The 27,196-nt window shown below is 40.5% G+C and overlaps 1 protein-coding gene across 3 annotated transcripts; it reads right to left on the bottom strand.

The window, feature by feature from the left end:
- Positions 1 to 11,403: 11,403 nt before the first annotated feature.
- ABCG2 (ATP binding cassette subfamily G member 2 (Junior blood group)) lies at positions 11,404 to 27,119 on the bottom strand. Of its 3 annotated transcripts, none has more exons than XM_027884414.1 (16): positions 27,069 to 27,119; positions 26,527 to 26,739; positions 25,145 to 25,204; positions 24,619 to 24,733; positions 23,336 to 23,488; positions 22,783 to 22,940; positions 22,255 to 22,406; positions 21,710 to 21,814; positions 19,988 to 20,238; positions 17,465 to 17,547; positions 16,391 to 16,480; positions 15,672 to 15,796; positions 14,397 to 14,551; positions 13,425 to 13,514; positions 12,627 to 12,724; positions 11,404 to 12,154 (listed from the first exon to the last, which is right to left on the bottom strand). In XM_027884414.1, the coding sequence occupies exons 2-16, from the start codon at positions 26,730 to 26,732 to the stop codon at positions 12,004 to 12,006; spliced, it is 1,992 nt and encodes a 663-aa protein (XP_027740215.1). In that variant the 5' UTR covers positions 26,733 to 26,739; positions 27,069 to 27,119; the 3' UTR covers positions 11,404 to 12,003. The 3 variants fall into 3 exon arrangements, with proteins under 3 accessions (XP_027740215.1, XP_027740217.1, XP_027740216.1); XM_027884416.1 differs by having other exon boundaries at positions 19,988 to 20,235; XM_027884415.1 differs by lacking the exon at positions 27,069 to 27,119 and adding an exon at positions 26,902 to 26,921.
- Positions 27,120 to 27,196: the final 77 nt, after the last annotated feature.

Genomic DNA, 27,196 nt, shown 5'->3' with positions numbered 1-27,196 from the left:
GCAAACATTGTGCCTTTTGCTTGGTTTGTTTATAATGGAACTCGAGGAATCCTCTGTTTTATTTGTGTTACTTTTATCACATACTTTTAGTCTCAGATTACTTAATAATATACAAAAGGAGTACAGGGTGATGATGAACACAGAGGACAGGGCTGATCCTGCTGCTTCATTGCCCAAACAGTTCTTCTTTTTTTAACACTTCATTTCACATTTGTGTTTCTGCAAATGCACAGCTCTGTTTTCTGCTATTTCAGGTAGCAGCTCTGACTGCTGGTAACTGTCTCTTCATTACTTCACAGTAGCTGTGTAAGTAAACTCTTTTTTTTTTTCTCTATTCCCCTTTATTTTTCCCCTTGTTTCAGGGAATCCTACAGCATCTGGAAAGTTTGAGTAGTGTTTGGAAACCCCAGGCTCTCACATGCCCATAGTTCTCTCTGGACAAAGCTTTAAAGTATACTGTAATAATGAAAACTGGATGTTTAATGTAAATCAGTCTCAATCTTTAATGAAATACATACTGAGTTTAGTAAGTATGTTAAGCCTTTAGTCAGTGCACTATAAAAGTCACAGTTTGTGGGAGGTGGGAACCTTTTTGTTATTGAATACTGTGTGTAAGCTACAGCTTTGGTGACTTTTTAAGATTTCTTCAGGAAGTACAGTTTGAGATGCCTATTCGGAATAAGAGCCACGTAATTCTTCCAGCATCACGTGAATGCCTTGTATAGTTACTCTTCTCCAGTAAATCTAAACAAGAAAAAACACCTGAGGAAAAAGGGAAAAAATTAACATTATGATAAAAGGTCTGCAAAGCACTTGTCACTTGCATAACAAGGACCTCCAGGTTTTAAGTGCTGATCATGCAAAATAGGTGCAGAAAAGTAGAGGGACAGCTTAGTGGTTCAGGTGGCTGGCTGACATGCAAAAGAGTTGTCTGTCTTTTATATGTGTCACCTCACTCCAATGCCTTAACACTCTCGGGTGGTTCCAGCTTGTTTCAAAGGACTGTTACAAACGTGCTACTTCAATGTCAGTAGTGCTAAAACAGCAATGAGATCACAAGCAAGTTTTATCTGTATTGGAGGTTCTGGCAGCTCTTCTGCTTTGCTTCTGCTGCAGGGAATACTCATGGAGACTGAAACTTGCATCCCAGGAGGTAAAAAAAAGGTCTGAAGGAAGTAAACTTGCACCTTCTGTAGCAGTGCTGAACTGGGAAATGTGTGGAAGCAGGTTTACAGCCAGGTGTTTAGGTATTTTGGAGGCCTATCAGCAGTGGGATGCTAGGAGAAGAGCAAGCTTTTTGAGATTTGGGAAGTGCACTGAGTTTGTGTGGCCGACAAAATGTTGTTAGTAATAGATGCAATATGCTGCCAAAAGACTGATCATGACAATTTGCATCAGCCACAGTTTTATTGGTGGCATTTTGACAGAAGTTTAGTTCAGTAAATTCAGTCATTTGCAAAGTCTTGAAAAGAGTTAAAGATTAGCAGATACTCACAGGGGACAAAATGCTCATTAAAAATCCATCTATCCAAAACAGAACAACAGTATGAAACTCCTACAGAGCTAGAATTTGTTTAACTTCTGTTCAGATTTTGAAACTTCTACTTTCCAAAAAAAAATCCTTCCAGTGAGAAGAGTTAGGCTTTACTTTCAAGGAAGTCATATTTAAGGTGTTTTCAGAATATACTTAACAATGCTGTGACTGCCAGAAATGCTGGTGTGTGCTGGACAGGCTGCTGCTTTCCACTCTTACACGGAGAGTGGTGTGGTGTAAACTACAAAAAAATGCACAAAACAAAAGAATGGAATGAACTGTTTAGCCTGAAAGGAGCAAATTCCAAGGTAAGCACGCTTCTGTTCTGCTATCAGCTTTTCCTGCAGCCGAGGTGGACGCTGTAAGATGGAGTTCCCCAGCTCCCCAGTTACAGACGGCTGTGGATGCAGCCGTGAGAAACCTTCCGCTGCAGGAAGGCAGAGCTGCTGAGCATTGGAAACACTCAGTAACCAGGGGCCACTGCTGTGACCCTGAGGAACAGCTGATCCAGCGAGGACGTGGCCAGGGTGTTCCCTGGGGAGTCTCTTTCCCCACCTGGCAACACCCAACCTCTTCGCTCCTTCAATCGTCTCCTGACACAGGAGGAGACAGCCACAGATTTGAAAAGCACTTGGCTGAAGGAGGTTTGTCATGTTTATCATATAGAAAAGGCATGCAGCTGTTCTGGTTTCAGAATTGCTGTATGTTACAGAGCTTTGAATGATGTTATGGTAAAGATACCAAGTTGTGCTTGACAAGATAGTCTTGCTAAGCCAGGTAAATGACAAGGAATTATTTAGCAAGAAGTCCTGTCAGAATATGACCCATTTCATCACAGTAATATGTATCAAGGACTGAGATGGATATACTGAGGCATGGCTCTAGAAACTCGAACACAGATAACTTGCCTAAAATTTGTGATACCTCTCTATGGTTTTCTAAACAGGCATTTTCTCTTTCATTCAGAAAAATGATTGCTTTGCCACTGTGACCCCCAGAAAGCAGGAAAGGAATCCTTGCATTTCTCCTGGTAGGAAATTTCCATTTCTATCAGTGTTCCTATGATGCTAGAACTGTGTAATAAGGGCCAGCTGTGTTTCCTGGCTTAGTCATTTGAAACAGTTAAGTGAGGAAACAGGTTTGACAAGGGTTTTAACTGTCTTAACTGGCTGTTATTTCATGCCCGGCAAGCAAAAGGAGGAAGATGTGGACTGGGAAAGGAAAAGCATTTATGTTACATTCAGGAGACTTCCCTTTTTTTTTTTTTTTTTTTTTTTTTTTTTTTTTTTTTTTTTTTTTTTTTTTTTTTTTTTTTTTTTTTTTTTTTTTTTTTTTTGTTTTTGTGGTGCAGAGAGGTAAATATAAGCTCGGTCTGACAGAGGAGAACTCATTGTAAAAAAGGAGGGAAATATTTAGATTGAAAGAAGACTGTTTATGTCTGTAAGAACCATAATCAGACAGACTATTTAACAAATAGAAGTGTGTCACATGGAAGACCCAGGGGAGCAACTACAGAAGTCTTTTTTGGTGTTGCTGTTATTTACATTATCAGATTGTACTCCCTCCTCCCGAGCTATACCTGTTGTGGAAAAGGACACAGCTAAACACAAAGTGAGCTATTGCGCTTTACTGAATGTTCAAGAGGCAGCAAGTTGACTTTTGTGAAAATAGCATTTTGCCAGTTAATATTAGAAAACCATTGCCCCCTTTTTTTTTTTCCAAAATAAATGGTGTTCTCTTTTGGAAGATTATTTGTATAAAGTATGCAGAAAACCTGGCACTATTAGGCTGTAGCAAGGAATACTGAAATTTTTCATCCTGGAAGTAAAAAAATAGAGTACTTGTGATCCCAGAAAAAAAAAATCTGTAAACAGAAAATACGTGACTACAAATCCATAGCAGAGGTTGTTTGGAGAGGTTTGACTCACCTTGGACTGATGCTAGTGTTTGTCCAGAAACAGTTTTTGTCACATTACCTGTGGTGCCTGTCTGCAGTCATCCAGAGCAGGATATTGTGTCCTAAGCACTTGACTCTGTGCCCACTGGGTCAGTGGAAAAGTAATCAGAAGGCAGGTGGCTATTTCATAATACCAGAGAGTGAGGGAGTAATTGCACTGTTGTGTTCTTTGAAGAAAAAGAGCACCTAAAATATTGGCAGGGCAGCTTTCCTGAGAATGAAATGGTCTGCTTAGACAGCATGACTCAAAACCTTAGGGCGGCAAAAATTATTTCTCTTTGGAGGAAATACGTGAAAATGGAGAAGTGTTGGTTTACTTAAAGCTGCCCTTGAACCTATCCATCTGCTTCCACATATAAAGAAACTGTTGTTTTGAGCTCTTAATCTATCTAGTTTCTGTGAAGAGACAGACATACATTATTTAATTTTTTTGTGATGCTATTTTGTTTTCTTTCTTTCTTCTCTTTATTAATTTTAATGGCTGTTAACTTCAAGTGTCTACCTGACATAAATTCTTTGTTGCTTTTACGGTGTATTTTTTTTTTTTAATCTTTCTTCTGTGCTAAAACAACTACCTAAATTGCGAATCTTTTATTGATTTATTCTCTGGCCCAGTAGGATGCTGCTCCACAAGTACCTTTCTCAGTGCCTCCTGGAAAGCCTAAATTCAGCAAATGTCTTTCCTCACAGGTAGTGAGTATATGGCCTACAAGGTTCTTGCTGTATCTAACAAGCAGAGAAAAGTCAAGAAAGACGATGGCATTTCTTCCGCAGCCCAGACCAGCCAGCCAGCGTAGCAGCTTCATCAGCAAAGCATGTAAGTAAGTCCATAGCAAGAACCACTGAGTCATTCAGGCACTTGTGAAATCTTTGCTTGAACCAATACAGTTTATAAAGCCTGGGGACACTATGAAAAATAAGTCACAATTCCTGAGTCAGCATAACTTACAGGCTTTTTAGACATGTCATTCAAAAAGTCGATTGCCTTTATCATGTAGTTCTCCAACCACATGTAAATGTGTTACAGAATCAGTGAAATAACTCGCTAACATCAGTTTTGAAAATGAGGCAGCAATTCAAAAAATGAAATCTGTTTTCTATACTATCTAGCCTTCTGCTTCCTTCATCAAAAGGAATTCAAATTGTTCCATCAGCTGGCTTGCTGTTTCAAATTCCACTGAAATAATTCTTTATTCCAGAAGAATTGCTCCAGCAGTTAATATTATTGATTATTAAATATTTTTAGCTACAGAGAAGACGCTAAAAGAGTAAAAATTGGATACCATTGATTTCAGTTTTGCCAGTAACCTTCTGTATATTAAAAGCTCCCAATTAATAGTTTCCTCCTTAGCCTGCTACTAGCACTTAGGTTGCCTTTTACTTTTTCCTCTTCTTCATAAACATAGAGCTTTTTCAGGTTTTTCCAAACTATGGCATTCAGATCCTTAGCAAGTTTTAAATAGTCTTCCTAGGATGTGACCACTTTAATTGGATGATGTATTAGCTGTATCTGTTCTTGCCTATCATGTAGGAATAACATTAGGTGCTTGCTACCAACAAATTTTATGACTGTGAGATTGCAACGGCTGATCAAATAGATGAAAAAGTTGTAATTTAGGCAATGAACAAAGAGCAAGTCAGAAATGAGTACCTCACATAACACACACAGGTGTTTGGGGGTAAAATACTTCCCTCTAGACCCCTGGTTTGCTGAGGAGGAACAAGGGTTATTAAAAACATAAGCCCCCTGCTATTTAGCAATGCTGTGCTATTAATTACAGCAAATAGAGCATTCATTACAGAGAACAAGCAATTACTTTCAGTTACTGGCACTGAAAATATAAAAACCTTAGTTTCTGTACTGAATGCAATAAAAGATTATTGTAATCATAAAGCTTCCTTCAAACTAATTGATTCAAATGAGTTTTAATAACTCTTTAGGAAGTAACGACCTTCAGCTTGCGACTTATTTTAATTATTTTAAAGTAGCTCAGATGGAAGATGTAAAAGAAAAATTGAATGGCTTGACATAAAACCTAAATGTAAGTCTTTAAAGTTTCCAAGAGCCCAGATTAAATCACTTGATGTTAAATTGTAAGCAAACTGAAATAGGAATTTTCATACACGAAAACACATTTTCAGTTGACTTATTGATATAATCAGAATCGTTAAGTTCTGCACATCACGCTTTTTAAATGCTAAATGCAAATGACAAAAATCTCAGGAAAACTGATGGTATCAGGCAGTTCTGTCATCTTTAAGCCTGAGCAATGCATGAATCTTAACACTATAAACTACTTGATTCATGGTACCCTCTTGCTAAGATCCTGCCGAAAGGAGCAAATGTCAGGGATAATTCAGATCCTAAGCCCACTGCAGTGGAAAGCAGGGATCATATCAAGACCAATTTGGAGCAGATTAATAAAAAAAAGTCTTAATGGGCCATGTACCACTTAAAGAATGCTGGTCAAATCCATCCCTAATGAGGGCGGGGAGATAGAAAAGATTGTGAGAAACAAGTCAGGACAATTAACCTTGGAGTATTAAGGAGATCCTTGAGAGCCTAATGCTTGTCACAAGGTCAAGCTTTTACAAAGCAATTATTAAGGATCTCCATAGTATCAACATACAGACACATACACATATATCAAAGCCTTTTAACCTTGGGGATTCTGGATTTATTTCTCTTCTCCTAATCACTTTTCCTCCCCCCTGCTTTCCTTATTTGTAAAGGTACCTGTTGGAGTTCCTGTAGAGCTGATGTGCCTGGTGGCTTGTGCAAGCAATCTGATTGTACTTATCAGTCCCAAACAAAAGGGGAGAACCAGATATATAATAGAATCATAGTCCCTTGGGTTAGAAGGTTCTTTAAAAGATCATCTAGTTCTAACCCCCTTGCTGTGGCCAGGGACATCTCTCACCTGAATATGTAAAGTAGAATGCTGGATATAAAAATAAAATCTTCATTTAAAGCCTATGCTGTGACAGTCAAGTCTGACATGACTACTACTGTAATTTCTGCTCTTGCAACAAAGATACAGAATTGTACCAATGTCATTGTGGAGTTGCAGAACTCAGATAAGGGATTGACTGCATTGTGCTGCTGTCAGTTCATTAGCGTGTGGGCATTCTCATTAAAATCACTGGGAGCAAATGAGCTAAACAGGGATGCACTGAGGAGTAGCAGAGCTTGTCCTCTCATTGAGCTGCATAGGAATTCTTCTTGGGTAGTGACTCGTGGGTTTGCTCTGGTCTCATGGGCCACTTCAGTGCAAATGAAATCATAGTGACAGTATCTTAACTTCTCTGCAGAGTAAAAGCAGAAATAGGTATTGGACGATGCAGGAAGAAATATTTGTTTTACATAAGTACATTCTTATAGATGGCCAACTGCTGATAGGAGTAGAAGTTTAGGAGTTTCATGGTAAATATTATCTCTGCAGTACTGTGTCAAAATCTTTTCAAAATGTCAGTGGTTTAACTTAATTTGATAGTTTCCTTTCTCATAAATTACTGCTGTGTACTAAAATCTATTTTATTTTCTGGTTGGAACACAGTCTATTATAACTCTTTAAATGTTGAAATGTTAAGGACCACCTACAACTATCTGGGCTGTAGAGTTCTACAGTTTCAAATCTGGGATGATGTTGTTTTTTGTCTCCAAAGGCAGCTTCTCTAATCCACTTTCATTTCTTTGTAGTACCACGACCTGAAGTATTCTTTCTGTTGATTTCTTTGGAATAACCACATTGCTGTTATCTTCTCACCTGTTTCCTTCTGCTTAAAAAGGACAAATGTGTAAGTAAATTAAAGGTACAGAACACTTTCTGCCAATTTTTGTGCTCTGAAGCTCTCATTTGTCCCAGCAGCACTACATCTTGCCAACAAAACAATACCATAATTAGTGACTGGATCAACATGAATCCGAAAGTCATATATATCAAAATGATAAGTTCAGAACAAATGTGAGCTGCCCAAAAGCTTAGATCATTTCATTTACTTATAAGCAGCATCCCAGCTCTGAATGTTCTGGAAAGATAAAATCTGAATTGAAATCAAACATCAATCAAATCTGTAAATACAAAACACAGCTAAAAGAGTTGAACAGATTTATTATTAGAATTTTACCACCAAGACTGATGGCTCATTGTCAGAAGTACGTGTTTCAGCATCCAACTACAGATTCTTAGATAACAGCATTCTCTAGAAAACAGTCACAGTGGAAGACTGTACTCCTGAAAGCTCTGTTAGCTTTCTGGATTCCCATTTCTGGAGCCTTCTGCACAAAGGAAACCATCAAAGGAGAAATTCATACCAGGGCAATTACATGAGACAGAGGCTTAAATGAGGCAGGAATAAGGAATTCATAAAGCCAAGTTCTGTTCTCAGTGGTTTGTGATTGTTGAAACTGTCAGGGAATCTGCACGGATAAGAAATGTTTTTGACCCAGAGCATATTTCTCTTGGATATCATCACTGATGATGTTGGGCATAGTTGGTAGAATGATTCAGTTTTCACAAGTTCAGCAAAGGACTCCTTATGTTCATGATGTGCAGAAGTCTCCCTGAGCTCTTTAGGAGGATAAAATACATTATTATGTTACAGTCTTAGCAATATAAACCTTATTGTACCTGCAAGTACTCATTCATGCAAGCTGTCAAAGATAAGCTTGAATATCTGCTTCAGTTTAATGATTCAATTCTTGAATTAGTCATCCTGTTTTAATATACTGAAATGTTGAGCAGTATTTTCAGTGGATTTACTGGAATGGCAAGGGGAAGATTTTTTCAAAATTTTAAACAAAAATGTTGAAGTTTGAAAGAGAATACTAATACCAGATGTCAAAAAATTCAAATCTCAAATGCAATTTTTTTTTCTTGTTTTCATGAGAAAGAAAGCAGAACCTACATCCTGGAAGGCTTTTAAATGCTTTCAAACATAAAAGAGAAGTGAAATCTTCAAAAAGAATTCTGTAGTTGGTCTCATCTCTTTAAGTACAGTCCTGTCTGCTGTGGCAGCATGTTTACTGTTGTCTGTAGAAATCTCATGCAGATTTTTAGAGGTGTCCTGTAAATTTGCATTAAAACTAATCTAGGCTCAGAAATTTTTAACAAAATATTCTTATCATTCTATTGGAAGTAAGATTGCCATCTTGCAAATAACGTTATGGTTGCTTATTCTCAAGCTGTGAAATGTTCTTTTGCTGTACAGGAGCCACTATGTCCCGTGCATTTTTCAGTGCCACAGCAGTTGAGTCTTCAGTAATAATACCCAGAAAAAAATTAGGATTGTTGTATATTCATTTTATTAACTTGAATGTCTGCCCATTCTGATATGCCATAAGATGCAAATCTGTCAAGACCTAATAAAAAGCCTGAATACTACAAAACTATGATTTTGTTCATTTTTAATTCTATTTGTTAATTATATGCATAGAAATACATAAGGTCAAGCTTATAGTTCAGCCATACCAGTGTAAAAGTAGAGAATCTGTTTGTTAGTATAGTTTAAGGTGACCATTTTCTGATAATCTAGGAAGAGTAGATTTTTATTTTCAGCAACAACTTATTTTACCAAAGTATAAATTTACAGCAAACTATTTTGTCATGTAGGAATAGGGTAGAGAGATTTTAAAGTTTAGCAGCATCATAACCTATTTTCTGAAAACTGATTGCACTCAAATAACCAAATTCAGAAATATTAATGGTCAAGCAAGTTTTTTTTCCTCAGCTTTTTAGGGCTCTTTGTAATATTGAGGAACTCATGTGTGATTCTATTTGTACATGTGTTCCTAAAGTCACATGCATCTGTTCCCTAAAATTCAGGTCTATGTCAACACCCTTCTGTACAAAAATCTCCTTCTAAGGTAACCTGGAAATTGAAAATTTAGCTTAGTGTGTGCTATTGTGTCTGTCAATCTGTAATTTTATCTTCATTACACTATTTCGTCTTTTCAGTTCGTTTCCTGGATGCTTATGCAGAGTTGTGACAAAGCTGAAGAAAAAAGGTATGAAACATCCATTTTTTTAAATACCTGCTTGATATTTATTAAAATATTAACTTTTTTGACAATAGCAAGTGCTACTCTTCAATTTTGTAGCAGATGTTATGGAAATTAGCAGTGGCTTCTGCAGAAACCTGTGTCTGACTACAAAAAACAGACTGTGAGATTCTGAGTTCACACCTTCAGTCGGAGCAAGGACCCCACTGCGAGGATGTATCTCTGTCAAGGGGATAAAACTCACTTATATTTGCAATGCTGTTCTACAGCATTTCTGTCTGTTTCCTCTCATGCAGTTCAACTCTGAGTAAGTGATTGATTAAAATGTTATTTCCACAGGCCCCACGTCACTTGTTTCAGAACTGACATAGGAATATTCTGGAGCACAGCTACAGGTTACAAGTGTAGAAAGCTTCATTCTGTGGTACTCATTGCAAGGGAAGTTGAAGAACAATGTCAGTTCTTTCCTATTCTCCTTTCACCCTCACTTTTCTGCCTCATGTCATTGTCCTAGGTCTGCAGCACTGCTTCCAAACCAAATATTTCTGACATAAGAGGAGAGTACGCACTCCTTCTGCTTCTGTCACTCTGCCTTGGATAATTTTTGTAAGACATAAAACTGTAGCCATCCTTGAAAGAGTCATGTAGGAGAAGGCAGAGAGGCCTGGCAGAGAGACCTAAACAAGTCAGAGGGCTGGGCAATCACCAACCATGGAAGTTTAACAAATACAGGTGCCGGATTCTGTACTTGGGACAGGGCAACCCTGGATGTATGGACAGACTGGGGAATGAGAAGCTGGAGAGCGGCACTGTGGAAAGAGACCTGGGGGTTCTGCTCAAGTCCAAGGTGGACATCAGTTAGCAGTGCCCTGGCAGCCAGGAGGGCCAACTGTGTCTCAGGGGGCATCAGGCAAAGCATCACCAGCCAGTCGAGGGAGGGGATTGTCCTGCTCTGCTCTGCACTGGGGCAGTTTCAACTCCTGTGTCCTTTGAGTCCTTTCAATGTGGACCTTGAGCCCTGTGTGCAGTTTTGGGAACCACAATATCAGAAGGATATAAACCTATTAGAGAGTGTCCAAAGGAGGGCCATGAAGATAGTGAAGAGGGGAAGCCATACCAGGGGTGACTGAGGTCACTTGGTCTGTTCAGACTGGAGGAGACTGAGGGGAGACCTCATTGTGGTCTACACCTGCCTCACAGGGGGAATTGGAGGGGCAGGAACTGCTCTCTTTTCTCTGCTGACCAGGGAACAGCATAAATCTGTGTCAGAGGAGGTTCAGGTTGGATACTAGAAAAAGTTTCTTCACCTAGACAGTGACTGGGCACTGAACAGGCTCCCCAGTGAAGTGATCATAGCACCAAGCCTGACACAGTTCAAAAAGTGTTTGAACTACACTGTCGGGCCCATGGCATGATTCTTGGGGATGGTCCTGTGCAGGGTCAGGAGATAGACTCAGTAATCCTTTGTTGGGTCCCTTCCAACTCAGTGTATTGTACGATTGTAAGTCTCTTAGAGAAATAAGGTTCTGTAAGTTTGTTTTGTATGACCTACACAAAATAGGGCAAAGACTACTGGTAACAACTCAAGAAAGAGCTATAAAGTTGTCTTCTATGCATTTTAACACATTTACTGTGCATAACTGTGCATATAATTATAGTCCCCTGAATAAAGGAGATGAGCTAGCACTGCTGCACACAGCCAGGGAAAAGCTGGCCTGCCAGGAAAGGGCTGCTGCAATCTATGGACCTCTACAAATGTAGTACCACCCTGTTTAGTCACGCAATTGAAATTGGTCACTATAAAAAAGACTAAGAGCTAATGATAGCAGCAATAAAGAGACAGTGGAGATGACTTGCAATCACACAGAGGAAATGCAAATTTCAGGACGAGGATTATGCGAAGTGGCAGAGTAAGTTCACAGTCACCTTTATTTTAAAAAACCAGTGCTTTTACCACTCCAGTGTGGTAAGAAAGACTTCATGGCATCAATCAAGTACTCCCCAGAGCAGTAATGATTCCCAAATGGAAAAGGGTGAGATGTGCATTGGGTTGGAGAGGATTTTGTTGCTGTCTCACATAGACTGTGAGCACATAAGCAGTTCAGACTGCACAGGTGTTCTGGTAAGCATCAGTTCAGATAGGATTATTTTCCAGTAAATGTAGGTGCTAATTAAAGTATACAACTATTATTTTTTAACAAGTTAAGCCAATAAAAATTACTTTTAGTGTCTAACAAGTTCATAGCTAGAAGATGCAGAAAGACTGAATAGTCTCTTGAAGAAATTATTAGTTATACACTTTTTCTGGCAGGGAAGACTGGGTCTCGTTAAATATTTCAGCAAGGTACATTAATAGTAAGTATTTAATATAATACACAAGGATTTCACATTGTTGACTTGTGTAATCATAAAAGTACAAAGGAAGGCCTCTTAAAAAAATAATCCAAGTCAGCTGCACAGTCAGTTTCATCAAACTTCTGAAGAGTGGAAATTGCATCCTTCCTTCTGGTTTTAAGAGAACTTCTTCATGAAGTGCAGTTTCAGGTACGCAATGGTGAAGAATATTAGTGACATGCAGGCAAGAGCCAGGTGGTTCTGCCACAGGCCCCAGGTACTCGCATCGATGCCTTGACTCTTCAGGTAGTCATCGCCAGTACACACTCTGCAGATAAATACACATGCATTTATAAATGTTGTCAGTCTGGAGCACCTTGGAAGATCCCTAGAAGTTGTAAGTGTGATTTCACGTGTATAGCAGGTCAGGCAAATGCCAACTATGGAACTGGTTTATTTTCTATACGTAAATTCATTTGTCTTGTAGCTCCAGTTTCCTATAGGAAGCTGAAATGGATTTTGTGAGGCTGTAAAATTGTAATTTGTGAGCATGTCTTTCAGTAAATGCAGTCTGAAGAAGCATAATGACGGATATTTGCACTCTTATAAATACTAAATATGACAACAGGTAGAATGTTCTATGCAGGCAGAATGCAAAAATCCAGTCAAAGCATCATCTTCTCTAAAAAACTCACAGATTCTGCTGGTCATCAGTGTGCATCTCTGATGCTCAGACTAATACTCTAAGACTTTTGAAGTTACTGATGGTGGGATTCGTTTCAATGAACCAAAATACTTACATTGGGCTCATCTGTCGATAGCTACTGTCGCTGCTTAAAACTGTGTTGTTAATGCTGCCACAGAAGTTCAGACCCTTCAATTCATTGATTTGTAAAGCCTTTTAAAATAAAGGAAACAATGACAACAGAAATCAGCAGGCAAAGGAATGATACATTACTGAGACGAGATATAACGCAATTAAAATTTATTCTAAAAATGTGATGGTATCACTATTATGTTGGCCAGATTTTCATTTTTTTAAGCTGAACAGCACTGTTCTTTTAAGAAAGGAATGTATGCAGCCCACACCCTGCTAAGCATGCACAACAGCAGGCTTCACCACCTCCCCCAGGATAGACTATTTCTGCACCTGCATAATAAAGCCCAAATCACCCTAGCTTACATTCTCAAAAATGAGGAAAAAAGCTTTATCTTGACAAGTTTTTGTCAAGATGGAAAAGAGAGACTGATGGAAAAGAGAAGAATTTAATTTCTTTAATTTCTTTTTTTTTTTTTAGTGATAACGGTCTTTATTTTGTATCATTTTTGTCCAGCTGCATTTCATTGGGTGTAGTTGTTCAGTTGCTCTCTCATATGAGGTGTTTCTAGGTAGCAGAAATGAGCTCTTCTAGACAGCAGTGGGTGCTGGTTGATGAGAAGCCTTTCTTGTTTCAAGATACTTGTTTCAAGGTTGCTGTACTTACGTAGCTTCATTTTGCTCACTGGACCATAAGGTTTGATTTCTTTACCATGAGTAAAAACATTCCTTTCTACCTAACCTTTTCCAAGTCTGTACACAGGAAAAAAATAGCACTTACTGTCAATCCGTATCGAGGGATGCTAAAGTATTTGAGCCAGGAGAGCCAGGGCAGGACACTTGTGAGATTGACCAGCAACCCAGAGAAAAGCTAGAGACAAGAATTACAAAAAAGCCACAACAACAAAAAAAGCAAATTACAAATTACATACTGTTATCATGTGTTCTTCTCTAGCTCTTGACCCTGCTTCTTCAGATAAAAAATCAGTGGGAAAGCATTTCTAGAGGAAAAAAATCTTCCAGTGGAGAGGGAAGGAATCATTTCTGTTAATCAGCTTTTAGCTATAACCCCAGGTCCTTCTCCCAAAATAGGTTAACAGGGAGGGCTTTACCCTGTGCATTAAACCCATCTGCTTCCTGGCACGGGGTCCCACATGGGTTTGCATGAACTGTCTGCTGTTCCTCAGGGTGTGCACCGGGTTTTCCCTGCATGCCCTGTGAACGCTGGCTGTGGGTTCGGGGCTGCCTCATTGTTTACGGTGCCTGTCTCCCAGCTGGAGCTGTTTGTGTGTTGCCTGGTTCTAACATGCCCAGCGGGGGGCTCTGCAGCTGCAGAGGACAGCTGGGGTAGTGGTCTCAGAGAGCAGGAGGCTGTGGGTCATGTTCTCAGCCAGACACATTTGTCTTTTGCACAGCTAAGGGTGAAAGAAAAATATGTAGCTATAGGTGGCTTTTCTGCTTTCAAGGCAGTTTGCTGGTTGCCAGAGCCACAATGAAGAGGGCAGAGGAGCCTCTCTCCTTCCCCCTCACACCCAAACCCCCTTTCCCTCCGGTTTTTGTTTTTTTCAAAGGACAAAACAGAATATTCAACCCCATCAGAATACTCAAATCAAACAAATCAGGATATGCAACATGCTCGACTCCAACAGTCTTCCTGCAGAATTCAGCTGAACTCAGTGCTAGCAGGATTTCTAGATTTCAGCATTTCTAGGATTTCAGGATTCGGTCTAGAAAACTGAATAATGCTACTCACAATCATAAAAACAAATGTGATAGTCATGAGTAGGTTTGCTACAGCGACCACGCTCTGTCCTGCTGCAATGGCTAGTGCCATAGAAGTGGCTGTGTAGGACACCATCATAAGGGTAAACATCATTGTAAAGAAGGCTTCTACTGTTGGTTTCAAACCTTAAAGATCAGAACAAGAAGGGTTTCAGTACAATCCTGCCAAAAGCTCTACCATAAGCTGAACACTATCCTGAATTCTGTAGTGTGTCCTGCCTAAAGACTACACTTTGTCTGACAGTGTGGGCTACATCACCAAGACCCAAGACTGCCCCTGGTGCTTGTGACAGCCCATGTGTATGCCCTGACAGTGAAGGACAGGAGGAATAACTAGTAACACTAGAGATGGCAGAACGGGGAGGAGTTAAAAGTGCCATACTCCACACATCCCAAGTGACGGCTTCACCATGGCTTCAAGTTGTCTATGAAAGGAGAAATTTCTAGTGCAATTCCATGAGCAGCAGTTGTACAGAATTTTACTGGTTTCCAGAAGAGACCTCTCCCAAAGGGCCTAGGGGGCATTCGGTGACTGTGGATTTGGCAGCAAGATCTATCTTGCTCCAGTTTCACAGTCGGAGAGCCTCTTGCTGATGTGGCCTTTTTACCTATTCCTTCGGGAAAAAATCTCAGCCAAAGCACACTGTGATGATTTTTAAGTCTTGCTTGTACTTTCAAGCTTTTGGGACATCCCAAAAGGATGTCATCATCTGAAACCTTACTCCAGGAAAATGGATGATGTTTGAATGTGTTTTAAGGTTGTAAAAGTTGGTGCCGGCAACTTTCAAAGTCTGCTCACTGACTAGAAGACATTTCACCAAAAATAACAAGTTGATACTAATTCACACAGTATTAAGATCTTAAACCAAAAATTTGTCTTTTAGGTGTTCTTGCAGGGATTGGAAAAGTATCTTGTACAAGCCATCAGAAGCTTAATATGGCCACAGATGAAAAGGAATAAAATAAACCTATGCAATAATGGTCAAGTCATGCTTCCTTCTAGGGACAGGGGAGAGGAGGTGTCATAGATTCTGTGATGAACACTTAAATCTTTGAAAGTGTTTTTTTTCTGTAGAAAACAACATGGTGTGCTAAAAGCAACTGGCAGTAACCACTGCCATGCTGATGTAGTGCTTTACCCTACATAAATATTTATGTGTACATACACATCTATAAACTACACGTCCCATGTTGATTTATTGAGGGTGTTGGGGGTTGTAATGCAACTGTAGGAGACCATACTTGCCTAACATGAAGTAAACTATGCAGGTGAAGATGATGCTTGGTAGAGTCCTTATGGGTATCAAATCAGCCATTAGCTTTGCGATGAAATACGCAGATGTTCTGTAGTACCCGCTGATATATTCATGTCTGGAACACAGAGATACGTACAGCATATGACAAATGTAATCACTAAAAATCAGTATGGTTATTTTCACATGGAGACAAATGAATTCTAGCTCAAACCAGAAAATAAGACTTTCACAGTTAGGCTGTAATGCAAATGTCCAGTAAGCCAGACAACTGAATGTGGATACTTGTGCACATGGTTTTTAGTAAATATATATTGTGTTATCAAAACAGAGAGGGTAAAAGTTGAAATAATTTTCATTTTTTTATACAGTGTAATATGCATAGCTTTAAAGAATCCAGTTAGATAGTATTTCCTGTTCTCACTAGCAAGTCACAAATTCGTAATCAATACCAAAACTGAATATTCAGGGGATTTTTTTTCCTACTCTGTCAGTGATTTTAAACCCAGCTATCTGCTATCACAGCTACTGTTTGGGGGATTTCCAGACAACTCACACGTTAAAACTCACTCACTCATTTGCAATGAGCACTATCAGTGAAATCATTTCAAAACTCTGCACTAGGTGTACTTAAAGGACAATTAGCTACAGTAGGGCAGACAAACTTGCTTTCTAACAGCACTGCCTGATAACCTGTGTATGCTTTACTTACATAAATATCTTTTTTTCCACAACGAAGAGTTCAATAGCTGAGATGCTGCTGAAACACTGGTTGGTGGTCAGAAAGAACATTGCACCCACTCTACAAAAAGGCAGAACAGCAAGCTGTTACTAAAAATGTGATGTAAATGTAGTGTTTCCACTACTGCATATGTAAATCCAACCGTAGTGCCTGAAGTTTAGCAGTCTGTGACCTCGCATCCCAAATTCCATGACAGAAGGATTGCCTAGAAGTCTGAGTCTGTGACAAGCCTGAATTACAGTGGTACGGTTAGTATTTGCTCTCAGCATGCAAGAATAGTCAGTTCTCTGATGCAGTTTTTCTATATCATTTCCTGACACATTAAAAGTTCTGAGATTGTGAGAGGCATTTGTCTGACGGCAAACTGTGAGGAACTGAGTAAGCAATGTGAGAAGTAGTTTTCACTTTTTCCACTGAAATTTAAGGCACTTCATACCCAATTTGAAACTGGGCCATTTTTAGGTAAATGCTATGAAGTGTTTCAGGACTAACAACCCAGAGGCTTCAGAGTTGTGAAATCATGTGTCAGGTCACGTATATACAGCTGTCAAAATGATATACAGACCAGAATAATTTGAAAATCTAGCTCTAGGTGCACCTTCTGACTTACTGCTGGTAAAATCAAGTTTGTGTGTATATAGAAACAGATGCAAGATTAAAGCTTTTGTTTCCTAGGTTTATGTAGCCAAGTCTGCATATTTTAATCTTTATTCTTTTCATCTTGGGAAAATCTTCGCAGAAAATAAGTTGAAGTCCTGCCATGCTGAATTAAACCTTTTTAATATGATTTTAGCACTGGCACTGGAAAGTGCCGTCCTACAGAAGCATCATCACTCATTTCATTTGGAACTGCTTGTCCAGCTTCCAGCACGGCAGGGCAAAGCTGCATCCCCCTATCAGTTCTGCAGGGACCAAGGAACATCCTCACTTTTGAGTCACTAACACAGGCTTGGCCTTACTTACTGATTTGAAGGGAAGCATTTGCTTTATAAAGCAAATGCTCCACATCAAACTTTTGAACATCCATTACTCAAACTGACTAACCTGTTCTGTAGTCCAGCGGTGTCCTCTTTAAGTCCAAAGAAAAGGGCACCTACAACCAGTCCCAGAAAAGCCGTAACACACACCTAAATGGAAAAAAAAAAAAAAAAAAAGAGGAAAAGTATCGTTCTCATTGCCTCAAAACTTCAGCAGCGTTTTTTTTTCTTAAATATGCAGCAGGCGAGTGTGGATTGACAAGAAGTATTTTCAGAAAGGAGAAAAACTGCCCAAGCTGGGAAGGCGGCCGATGGGGTGTTAGCAACCTGCAGCTCTGCAGTATTGCGAGTCTCCAGCCATGACATCCTCCAAGAAGTGCCTGAGACACAGCAGCTCCCCAGAGCCACCTTCCCGTGGCAGTGGCCAGCTGCTGCTGCCTCTTGTGGTCAAGGCAGCGGGACAGTGAGACAGGAGGGAGGGTATGGAAGCTTCAGCTGCTGCTCTCGCTCTGCCATGATACTTGGCAGGAGGCACAATCCTGCAGTGATATCACGGCTTTTCTGTGACCTCTTGTGGGGCCAGATCTTGTGGACCTGCTCCACGAGTGCTGGGAGGATGTTAATACTAGCAGTGGGAGGAGGAGGATAGCAGAGGCTTGGTAGGGCAGGTTAGAAAGAGGGATCCCCAGCATCACATGGACCTCACCCAAACTCCTTTCCCCAAGAACTGTTTCAGCCATTCTTAGGTGGTGTGATTAAATTAATTAAGTTGATTGCAACATTTCCTCCTCTCTCCCTACTGATAATCTCCACCATTCACTCTCCTTTGGACAGAAAGTCATTCCCCATCTGCTGTCAGTGACAAGGGTCACTTCAGTTCCAGGGCTGACCACAGCTCTGCAGTGCAAGTGCTTCTGTGGGGATTTCTCTGCAACCATCTCAAGGCTACTTTGAGCTGGGCAATCAGTCTTTCCTGACTGCCAGGCTCAGGATGACATTTTATTTTCATGCCCCAGAATGTGTAATTGCCAGGCTCTATCACACATCTTATTCCTGAGCCTTTTTTTAACAAGATACTACAACTGGGCTGTAAATGTGCTGATATTTGCAGTCTGTAACACAATTTAAATAGCAATGATAACACTTGGTTCAGGGATGAATACTGAAGTGTGTGCATCATACTTTCTAAACACTAAATGCAAATGACAAAAATCTCAGGAAAACTGATGGTATCAGGCAGTTCTGTCATCTTTAAGCCCGAGCAATGCATGATTCTTAACACTATAAACCCCTTGATCCATGGTACCCTACCGCTAAGATCCTGCCGAAAGGAGCAAATGTCAGGGATAATTCAGATCCTAAGCCCACTGCAGTGGAAAGCAGGGATCATTTCAAGACCAATTTGGAGCAGATTAATAAAAAAAAGGCTTAACAGGCCGTGTACCACTAAAAGAATGCTGGTCAAATCCATCCCTAATGAGGGCGGGGAGATAGAAAAGATTGTGAGAAACAAGTCAGGACTATTAACCTGGGGGTATTAGGAGATCCTTGAGAGCCTAATGCTTGTCACAAGGTCAAGCTTTTACAAAGCAATTATTAGGGATCTCCATAGTATCAACATACAGACACATACACATATATCAAAGCCTTTTAACCTTGGGGATTCTGCACTCATTTCCCCTCCACACTGGCCATTTTTTCACTCATTATAAAAGCCATGATGAAGACTATTTATACCCCTGGATACAGACCAATTTTTCTGTTGCCTCCTCTAGAACTGCTGAGAAGTGTGAGTTTTTTGGTGGTGCTGTGACTGCAGAGTTTGGCCCATGAATTACAGGATTCCTGAGGATTAGTCATTCTGCAGAGGCCAGCCAGACATTCTTTATTTCTGAAGGCAATGTACAGCTTTGAAGAAGTCAACACTTTCGGTGTTGATTCTCCTGAAAAACGAGCACTTATGGGGCCAGTCATGTAGAACATGCTTGTGTTTTGTGGTGGGTGTTAGACCCCATTGTGGGTCTTTGTCACATCTTATCCAGAAGACATCACCGCCAATATGGACAGCCAAATGACCAAACAGCACGCACATTATGAGACTGCAAAAATATTTTTGCACTTGAGCCAACTGCCAGCACTTCATTTTGTACTGAAGGTTAATTAGGTACGCTAGTGTAGTCTGTTAGCTTTTCCTGGCAGGGGAGAAGACTGGAGGCCAAACCCCACAATACCAAGCCTAGACAATTAAAGTCAAGTTTGCAGAATATTCATGAGCAAATACAAGACACTACTTGGGACATAATGTGCTCCTGGCCAGGAGCAGCAGAATATCCTGCTGGGAAAGATTTTGCCTCCTAAAGCCTTTTAGTAGTCCAAAATTAATTACTGAACAGTCCTGCATGCTTCTGATTTGGGAGCATTCAAGACACGTTCTATGGAATTAGATTCCCGGACCTAGAACACACTTTCTTCAGATGCTTACTACAGTCAAAATATCAAGAGGCAAAACTATCCCAATGACTCATGCAATAATACAGGAGCCAAATAAATTCAACATGTATCACAAAACAATAGATACAAATAGCGTTACCTGAGCTATGGAAGCTTGAGGGTTTCCTATCAGATTTTTAAAAGTGCGCCTGGACACCCATTTCAGCTGATGAAGGAAGGAATTGGCATATGTGATTTGCCGGAAAACTGATTTGGTTTTCTTTTTATTTCCCAAAGAAATATTCTCTAATTGTGCTTTTGTTTCTTGGTAGTAGGTGGAGCCGGAGTATTTTTCTGCTAATTGCTCAGCCAAGGTTTTATCATATTCAATGCGTTCTTCAGTGCTCTCTGCTGAAAAGATTAAAAAGAAACATGACCATGCCTGTAAGGGATGGGAAGGTTGTTTTGGAGTCAAGCCAGGGGAGTTATGTGGGATAGGAGAGCTACTAATGAACCAGAAGAATTAATATGCACATGTAGTTTTCAGTGATTCATTGCCCTCATAGCATACAGTTCAAAAGAGTTGGTGTGAGACCAAACCTCTGTGCTTGTCTGTGCAACCTGACCCACAGGCAGCAGCTTCACAGCAGACTCAGTAGGTAAACCCCTGTCTGCCCGTGAAGCTTCAGCATGACAGCAATAAAGCTTTTAATCAAAAAGTGACCTTTACACCCACTTCTCACCCTTCACTGTTTCTGTAAATGATCTGTTCCACAGATCTGACGAGATAATCCTAGACTTTCCAGACTTTTAAATCCAGGTAATCTTGCATGTGTCTACTTCAGTCATGAAGAAATTTCAGCTGGAACTCCTTTTTTCCTCAACTATAGCCCAATGTGCTTTTTCCAACATCTATTACCAGCTGTAATATTTGTCAGATCCTGAAAAATGCATTTTGTAAAACAGTTGCTTCTTTGGTAAAGATACAGTGAAACTGTGTGTTTTAGGACATAGTATGTTCACAATTTCATGCCCCTTTTCAGTCCTGGGAAAAGAGAGTATGCTATTAATGAGTAGCAGCAGAAAAGGATGAAAAAGCATGCTACTGAACATAGGCAAGATCTAATTTTTTAGTATGGGGATAATTTCTGCCTTACCACAACTTCAGGGAAGCATCAAATGAACACTATCCCTACTATCCAAATGTCCACTATCCCTACCCCCTCTTCCCACCTGGCTCAGAGGAAGGAAAACAGTAATTTCCTAACAGATTAACCATTTCATTAGGTAAAAAATACAAGTCGTAACTGCATCAAATTATGTCCCTAACTGGAATAATTGTCCCAGTTTATCACCTCTGCTTCTGCAAGACTTCAGCTGGTTTGCCTTGAACATGAAAAAAAGCTTTCTCTGTGTTGAGAGTTTCCAAAATACTTTCTTATATTCCCAGACATTATAATTTCAACATAGGAAAATATTCTTGCACCTATAATATCTCATTATTTGAGTGTGACACAAAAGTATGCAGGTCAGTTTATGGGTAGCAGGGACAAAATTACTAAATACCTATTTATGAGAGGCAAACTGTTCTTGCACAGGCAGGAACATTTTATATAGTAGAGCTGCATGTGAATTTGGCACTTATTTCAGGTTGTGCTAATTACTTTCCACACATAAGCAGAAAGGATTTAGGAATAGTGTGCTTGTGGGTTTTTTTCCTTTAAAGCAACATGGATCAGCAGTGCATGACACTCATGCATACAAACAGCCATACACTATACAATGAAGTTATTGGTTGGTTGACACACCTGTGAATGTTGTTTTGGGCACCTCCTGGCAAAATACACGTTGTGATAATTTGACTCAGCTCTGCATTTCATACCTTTGTTAATCTCATCAATCTTGTTCATCGCCACAGCGGTGGAGTCTCCGTTGATGACGTCCAGGAAGAAGTCGGCAGGGTTGTTGTAGGGCTCGCACTGGTAGCCTGTGGTGACAGAAGTACAAGGCCTGAGTGATGGCTGTGTGACTGGACAAAGGCTGTCAAGAACACAGCCACACACTGTGCCCACTGAGCAGCCAGCACCATGGGCAGGGCAGGCTTCAGAAGGTCTGTGCTTTGCCAAGGGATGAATGGCACTGCCAGGCAGCTCCATCAGTGAAAGCAAGGTGACAGCTGGCAATGTGCCTTCCCAGCCCTAGCGTAGGCTTTGGCTAGGTAAGATGCACCCAGGAACAGTTCATTAGAGGTCAGCCCTGTCATCCAAACCTACATGTGGGTTAAGAGGAGAAACTACCAGAGAAATGCTTAGCCTGTTAAAACCCTGGGCTTGCTGATACATGCTGTGGCCAACTCTAGCCCAGAGCTACTGGCATTTTATTCAAGTTAGTGCAAACTAAAGGTGTTGCTGCAAAAGTTGTGCTCACCAATGGACTGGAAGTAGCCAATGGCGTGCTGGGCTGGCCCATGGTACAGCACTCTCCCTGCAGCCAGCAGTGTCAGGTTGTCAAATAGTCGGAATATGGAGTACCGAGGCTGGTGGATGGAGAAGATTATCGTTTTTCCTTGTTTCGACATCCTGAATGTGAAGAACAACACAGATGTTAGCTTTGCAAGTCAATTCAGCCTTTAGATAAGAGAATTCAAAAGTTCAGTTAAGCCTTAGTGAAGTCTGATTAACTTGGAATGCCAGATTGGGGAGGAGGAAGGAAAAAAAAAAAGGGAAAAAGAAAATATTCAAACCACATTTATAGTGCCCATCTGAGAAAAGAATTCTCACTTTGGAGAGAGAGAGAATTCATAGAGCCTTTTTCCCATCCCTTTTGCAAACTTGGCTCGCTGGTAAACAATATGATTTCCCTATTTGCTCATTCTAACTGTGATTTCAGTAAAATACAACACAAGTATAGCAGAGTGGAGTGCTGAAAATAGGAAGCTGTTTCCAAGGCCATCACCTTTTCAGTAGCAGCAGAACAGCATTAGCAGTGCTTGCATCAAGTCCAGTAGTTGGCTCATCCAAAAACAAGATGGCAGGATCCGTGATGAGCTCCATCCCAATATTGGTCCTCTTCCGCTCTCCTCCAGACACCCCACGCGTGAACTGGGTGCCAACCTGCCCCAAACAAGAAACTCTGGACTGATGAAAAATCCTTGAGTGAACAGCATCCTACCCACACAGCACTATTTGCAAAGAGTTATAAGAAATTTTAGCTCTATTCTCAAGAACAGATGTGTTATCTCACACATAGACTTGTTTAGTATTACTTGAGGTGTTCTCTTTTTCTCCAAACACAGACTACCACTCCCTTTCCCTGCAATGTAGTAGCATAGAGCAGCATTAGCACAGTCTGTGCAGATCCCCATAGAGAAATGCTATTAATTATTGTATTACTGAAACAGACTGTTGAAATTAACCTTTTTTTAATCTGCCATGTTGAGCCATTTGGCTCAATTAATAAATCACTTAATATTTAGTTATGATTTAAGCACCTTATTTACATGCCTTACCTTGGAATCTGCCACTTTGCTCAAACCCAGTTCCTTGATGATCTGATTCACTCGTTCTTTTTTTTCTTTTTCCTTCACTGACTTTGGCAAGCGAAGTGCTGCTGAGAACGTCAGATTTTCTCTTACAGTCAGGGTTCCCATCACCACATCATCCTTCATTAAAAAAAAAAAAAAAAGGTAGATGCTTGGTGGTTGCTTAGCAATTTCTATTTATTCCTCCTAGAACTGCATTTACCTATGTTTTGTGCTGTCCTTGCATGCAGAGGGACAGTAGCAATGGCCAGAGCATGTGATAAGGTGCATCTTCAATGTCTGTGTCACAGCAATTTTGATTCAGTGCACTTCATTGTATTTGACTTAATTCATAAAGCAACGCAATATAGGAACATCCTTCATCATGAATGATTATCAGAATCCATAAATAGCAAAGTAATTAAAAACTATCCCTTATATCTTTTTACCGTATGCAGTTTTTTGGAGGTTTTGAGGGAGAGACTGAAGGGCTGAAGGGATCTAAGGAGCAGCTACAGCTCATGTCACCACATGTGTGTTTGTTGCGGCAGCCCCAGCCCACCACAGGTGAGAGCAGTGAGAAAAGAAGGAATGAAAAGAGAGGTTGTGTCCATGTGGGTGAGGGCAAAGATATTCCAAACTTGTTTCAGCAAAGGAGGAAGGAGGGTAGGTTTTTTAGATATTATCTGCTTGTCTCTTGCAAAGGGAATCTGTTAGGTGTAGGAGTTCAGGGTTACGTATGTTTTCTTTCAGTAACATGCTGACCATGCTTTTATAATTTTCACAGATGCACCTCTTCAGGCCTTGATAGACTTGCAAGCCTGCTGCCGAGCACGAGAAATGGGGAGGGGGAAGAAATGAATAGAGGCATGTGGTTTTCCTTCTTTTGTCCTTCTTCCCAGCCCACCCTGGCAGAATAAAGGTTTTCTCAGAATGGGAGTTAGTGACATTGTCACTGGGCAAGTGGAGGTGCCAGCTGCAAATTAGCAGAAAACATCATACTTGGAAAATACTCCATGCGTATTGGTGGCTTACAGCTGTTCCCCCAAATGGAGAACCAGAAGGGATCCAGATCCAAAGCATCTGCTCCCATAGACTGTACAGCATTAAGGGAAGAGACTCAAATACAAGGCACAGTATTTTTTCTAGCAAGAGTAGATGTGTGGGGAGTTGCTACAGCAACAGCTCTGCTTCTTGGATCAAGGCAAGGTACTTGGAACACAGCAGCAACTTTTTACAATAGAATCCATACAGTGATAAAAATTGCCTACCTGTACGACGTACCCAGAGGCACATTTAAAGTTGGCAGGCTGAGGAGCTCCATTGATCAAAATGTCACCAGAAAGCCCATGGGGATCCTTCCTTGCAGCCAAAATGTCAAGTAGCCTAGAGGAAAAGTTAGTTTCTGAGTCACAAACCCAGTTCATGGAACAAGCAACTACCTAAAAGCATGCCATTTAGAAAACCCCCAGCAACTTTGAAGGACTGAGTTTCTTTTGTCCTGGTTTCCTAAGGAAATGAGATCTGTGCAATTTTATGTCCATTTTTTCAAGAACCTGAGCTTTACTTAAAATGATGCATAAAGATTGTGTTATCAGCAAAGTCTGAACTAAAACTTAATTTCATCTTTGTCATAAACCTGTCTTCTTCAAATTCAAGTAATTCTCAGAAACAGGTGAGATTTGCACAGACCTAAAATAAAACCATTATCTTTCTCTGAGAGTACTGTCCATTATTGCTAAATATGTGCAGTTTCTCTTTGGTGTAATCTCTGTGTACAACAAAGGGGGCACTTACGAAGATTTACCACTGCCAGTGGGTCCCAAAATTGCATTCAGTCCAGGTCTCATGATGCCACTGTAAGACAAAACAGATTTACAAAACAAATAGGAGTGGGTTTATCTCTTTTTACTGCTTCAACTGGTAGGCTGGGTAACTTATCTGTACAACTACTTTCTGCATCCCATTAATTTTGGAATTAATGAAGCTGCCTGATCATAAGCAATGTTTATGATCAATCAAACTCCACCTTAATTTTTATTACTAATTCAAGAAGAACAAATCTTCATATAATGAAGACAATACAGAAACATGAGTAAAATGTAACAAAATCTGTACATATATTTTTACCCCGTGGACCTCCACAAGTGAAGCACACTCTTGCTTTAACCATATTCAGTTCTAAAGGTATTATTCTCTTAACACAGAGAATAATGGTCCCTGTAGACAGGTCTTTATTTAAACTGCAGTTGACAGTTTCCCTGTATCTGACATTAAGCCACATGAAACTCAAAAGCCAGATAGAAAATGTTGCAAATGACCAGTATCAGTCAATTGAGTTACCACGATGTATGCCTCTCGAGGAAATTAGGAAAGACCCTAATAGCTCATGTTTAGCAGGTGTGGAAATTACACAGAGAAAGAGCAGAACAGACAGAGCAACACAAAAGGGTGAATATTTATGATAGAAATTGGAGTTAGGGAGCTGAAGGTCACAGGTGACTTGGAATGGCATATTGTATAAGCACTTGCCACTTAGTTTAACTACTGAACTGTGAATAGGCAAACTTTATGCATCGATTATTGAACAAAGGCCCAAATGACATGATTCCTTTACTACAGTAGTGCTCAATGTTGGGGGGGGAAAAAAAAAAAACCAACAAAAAACACCAAAAAAACCCCAGAAAAAATCTCTTTTTAAAATTAACACAACCCTCGTTTATATTACTGTCTTACAAGTTTTAAGTTAAATTCCCCAAGATTAACCTTTCCAAAGGCCACCTTAGGGAAGGAGACACAACCATTGATGGCAGGCTGTTGGTATCTCAGTTAAACACCACAGCACAGTGGGAGAATTGCCAAGTACTGCAGAATGACTAGAGCTGATTGGTGTGGCCCTGTGCTGATAGCAGCCAGGAGGGCTGTACCCCCAGGGCCCAGGGAAATGATGCCCAGCAGTATGAGCTCCCTGATGTATAGGCTCAGCACTAGAGACTGAGGACCGCTGGAGCCTAGAAGGAAGCTTAAGCACAGCTGATAGCAAACATGAACATACACTTTCTCTAAATCTTGGTCAAATTTTGTATTTTGTGCTTAATGGCTCAGTGATGTGAGAGGACTCAACTGTCCAGACAGAAATAAAACATGCACATACTCTACAGAGATGTTTGAATACGTACTTGACATCTCTCAAAACTTCTTTAGTGGCTGTTTTTCGACAGCACACGAACCCAGTCTTCGTCTTCACATGGTAGCAGATGTTGTGGAAAGTGAGCACGCTCCCTGCCTTGCCAGCTAGGTCTGGTGAGGACGGCCTTCTGCTGGGGATGCCATTTGTATTCGAGTCTGACATCTGAATGCACAGGTGCGGCTGGTCTTCTGCCATCCTTCCTCTGGAAATGGAAAAACAGGTAGGGTAAGATTTGATTAGGTACGGAGAGGAAAGATGCGTCTTTTGGGACCAGTGCGCGACACCGAACCTATGGTGGGCCTTTCACATGCCCATCTAGGTCTCTCTCTTCTGGATAGAAAGTTTGGGGCCTGGGGGCTCAGACCTTGAGATGACGTGGAGCTGATGAGGAGCTGGGTTTGCCCTATTGTTTCACACCTCATGCAGTGTTAGGGAGATAGAAGAGTCTCCCTCCAACCTGATGGTCTCTTGTAGCGGCTTGACCTTGGCTGGCCACCAGCTGCCCACCGAGGTGAATGTCTGCTCAGGCACCTGGACCACCTAATCCCACTCTTCCCTCACTGTCCTTGGTGTCTGTGCAGCTGTTTCTCCCATATTTTCTCACTCCCCTCTCACAGTTGCTGAACAACATCTTTTAACCTTTCTTACACAGAGAGGCT

Source organism: Empidonax traillii, unplaced genomic scaffold (assembly GCF_003031625.1).
Source record: "Empidonax traillii isolate 1590-97213 ecotype Southwest subspecies unplaced genomic scaffold, ASM303162v1 scaffold144:size1428860, whole genome shotgun sequence".
NCBI classification, from domain to species: domain Eukaryota; kingdom Metazoa; phylum Chordata; class Aves; order Passeriformes; family Tyrannidae; genus Empidonax; species Empidonax traillii.
The sequence above is the reverse complement of the archived record's forward strand: the minus strand, read 5'-3'. Positions and strand labels throughout refer to the sequence as shown.

Coding starts and splice junctions, on each gene's coding strand:
- ABCG2 (XM_027884414.1), bottom strand. CDS start 26,732: ATGGCAGAAGACCAGCCGCACCTGTGCATTCAGATGTCAGACTCGAAT. Junction 22,941..23,335: donor GCAAAGTGGCAGATTCCAAG/GTAAGGCATGTA, acceptor TGTTTGGGGCAG/GTTGGCACCCAGTTCACGCG. Junction 20,239..21,709: donor GATTGATGAGATTAACAAAG/GTATGAAATGCA, acceptor TAATCTTTTCAG/CAGAGAGCACTGAAGAACGC.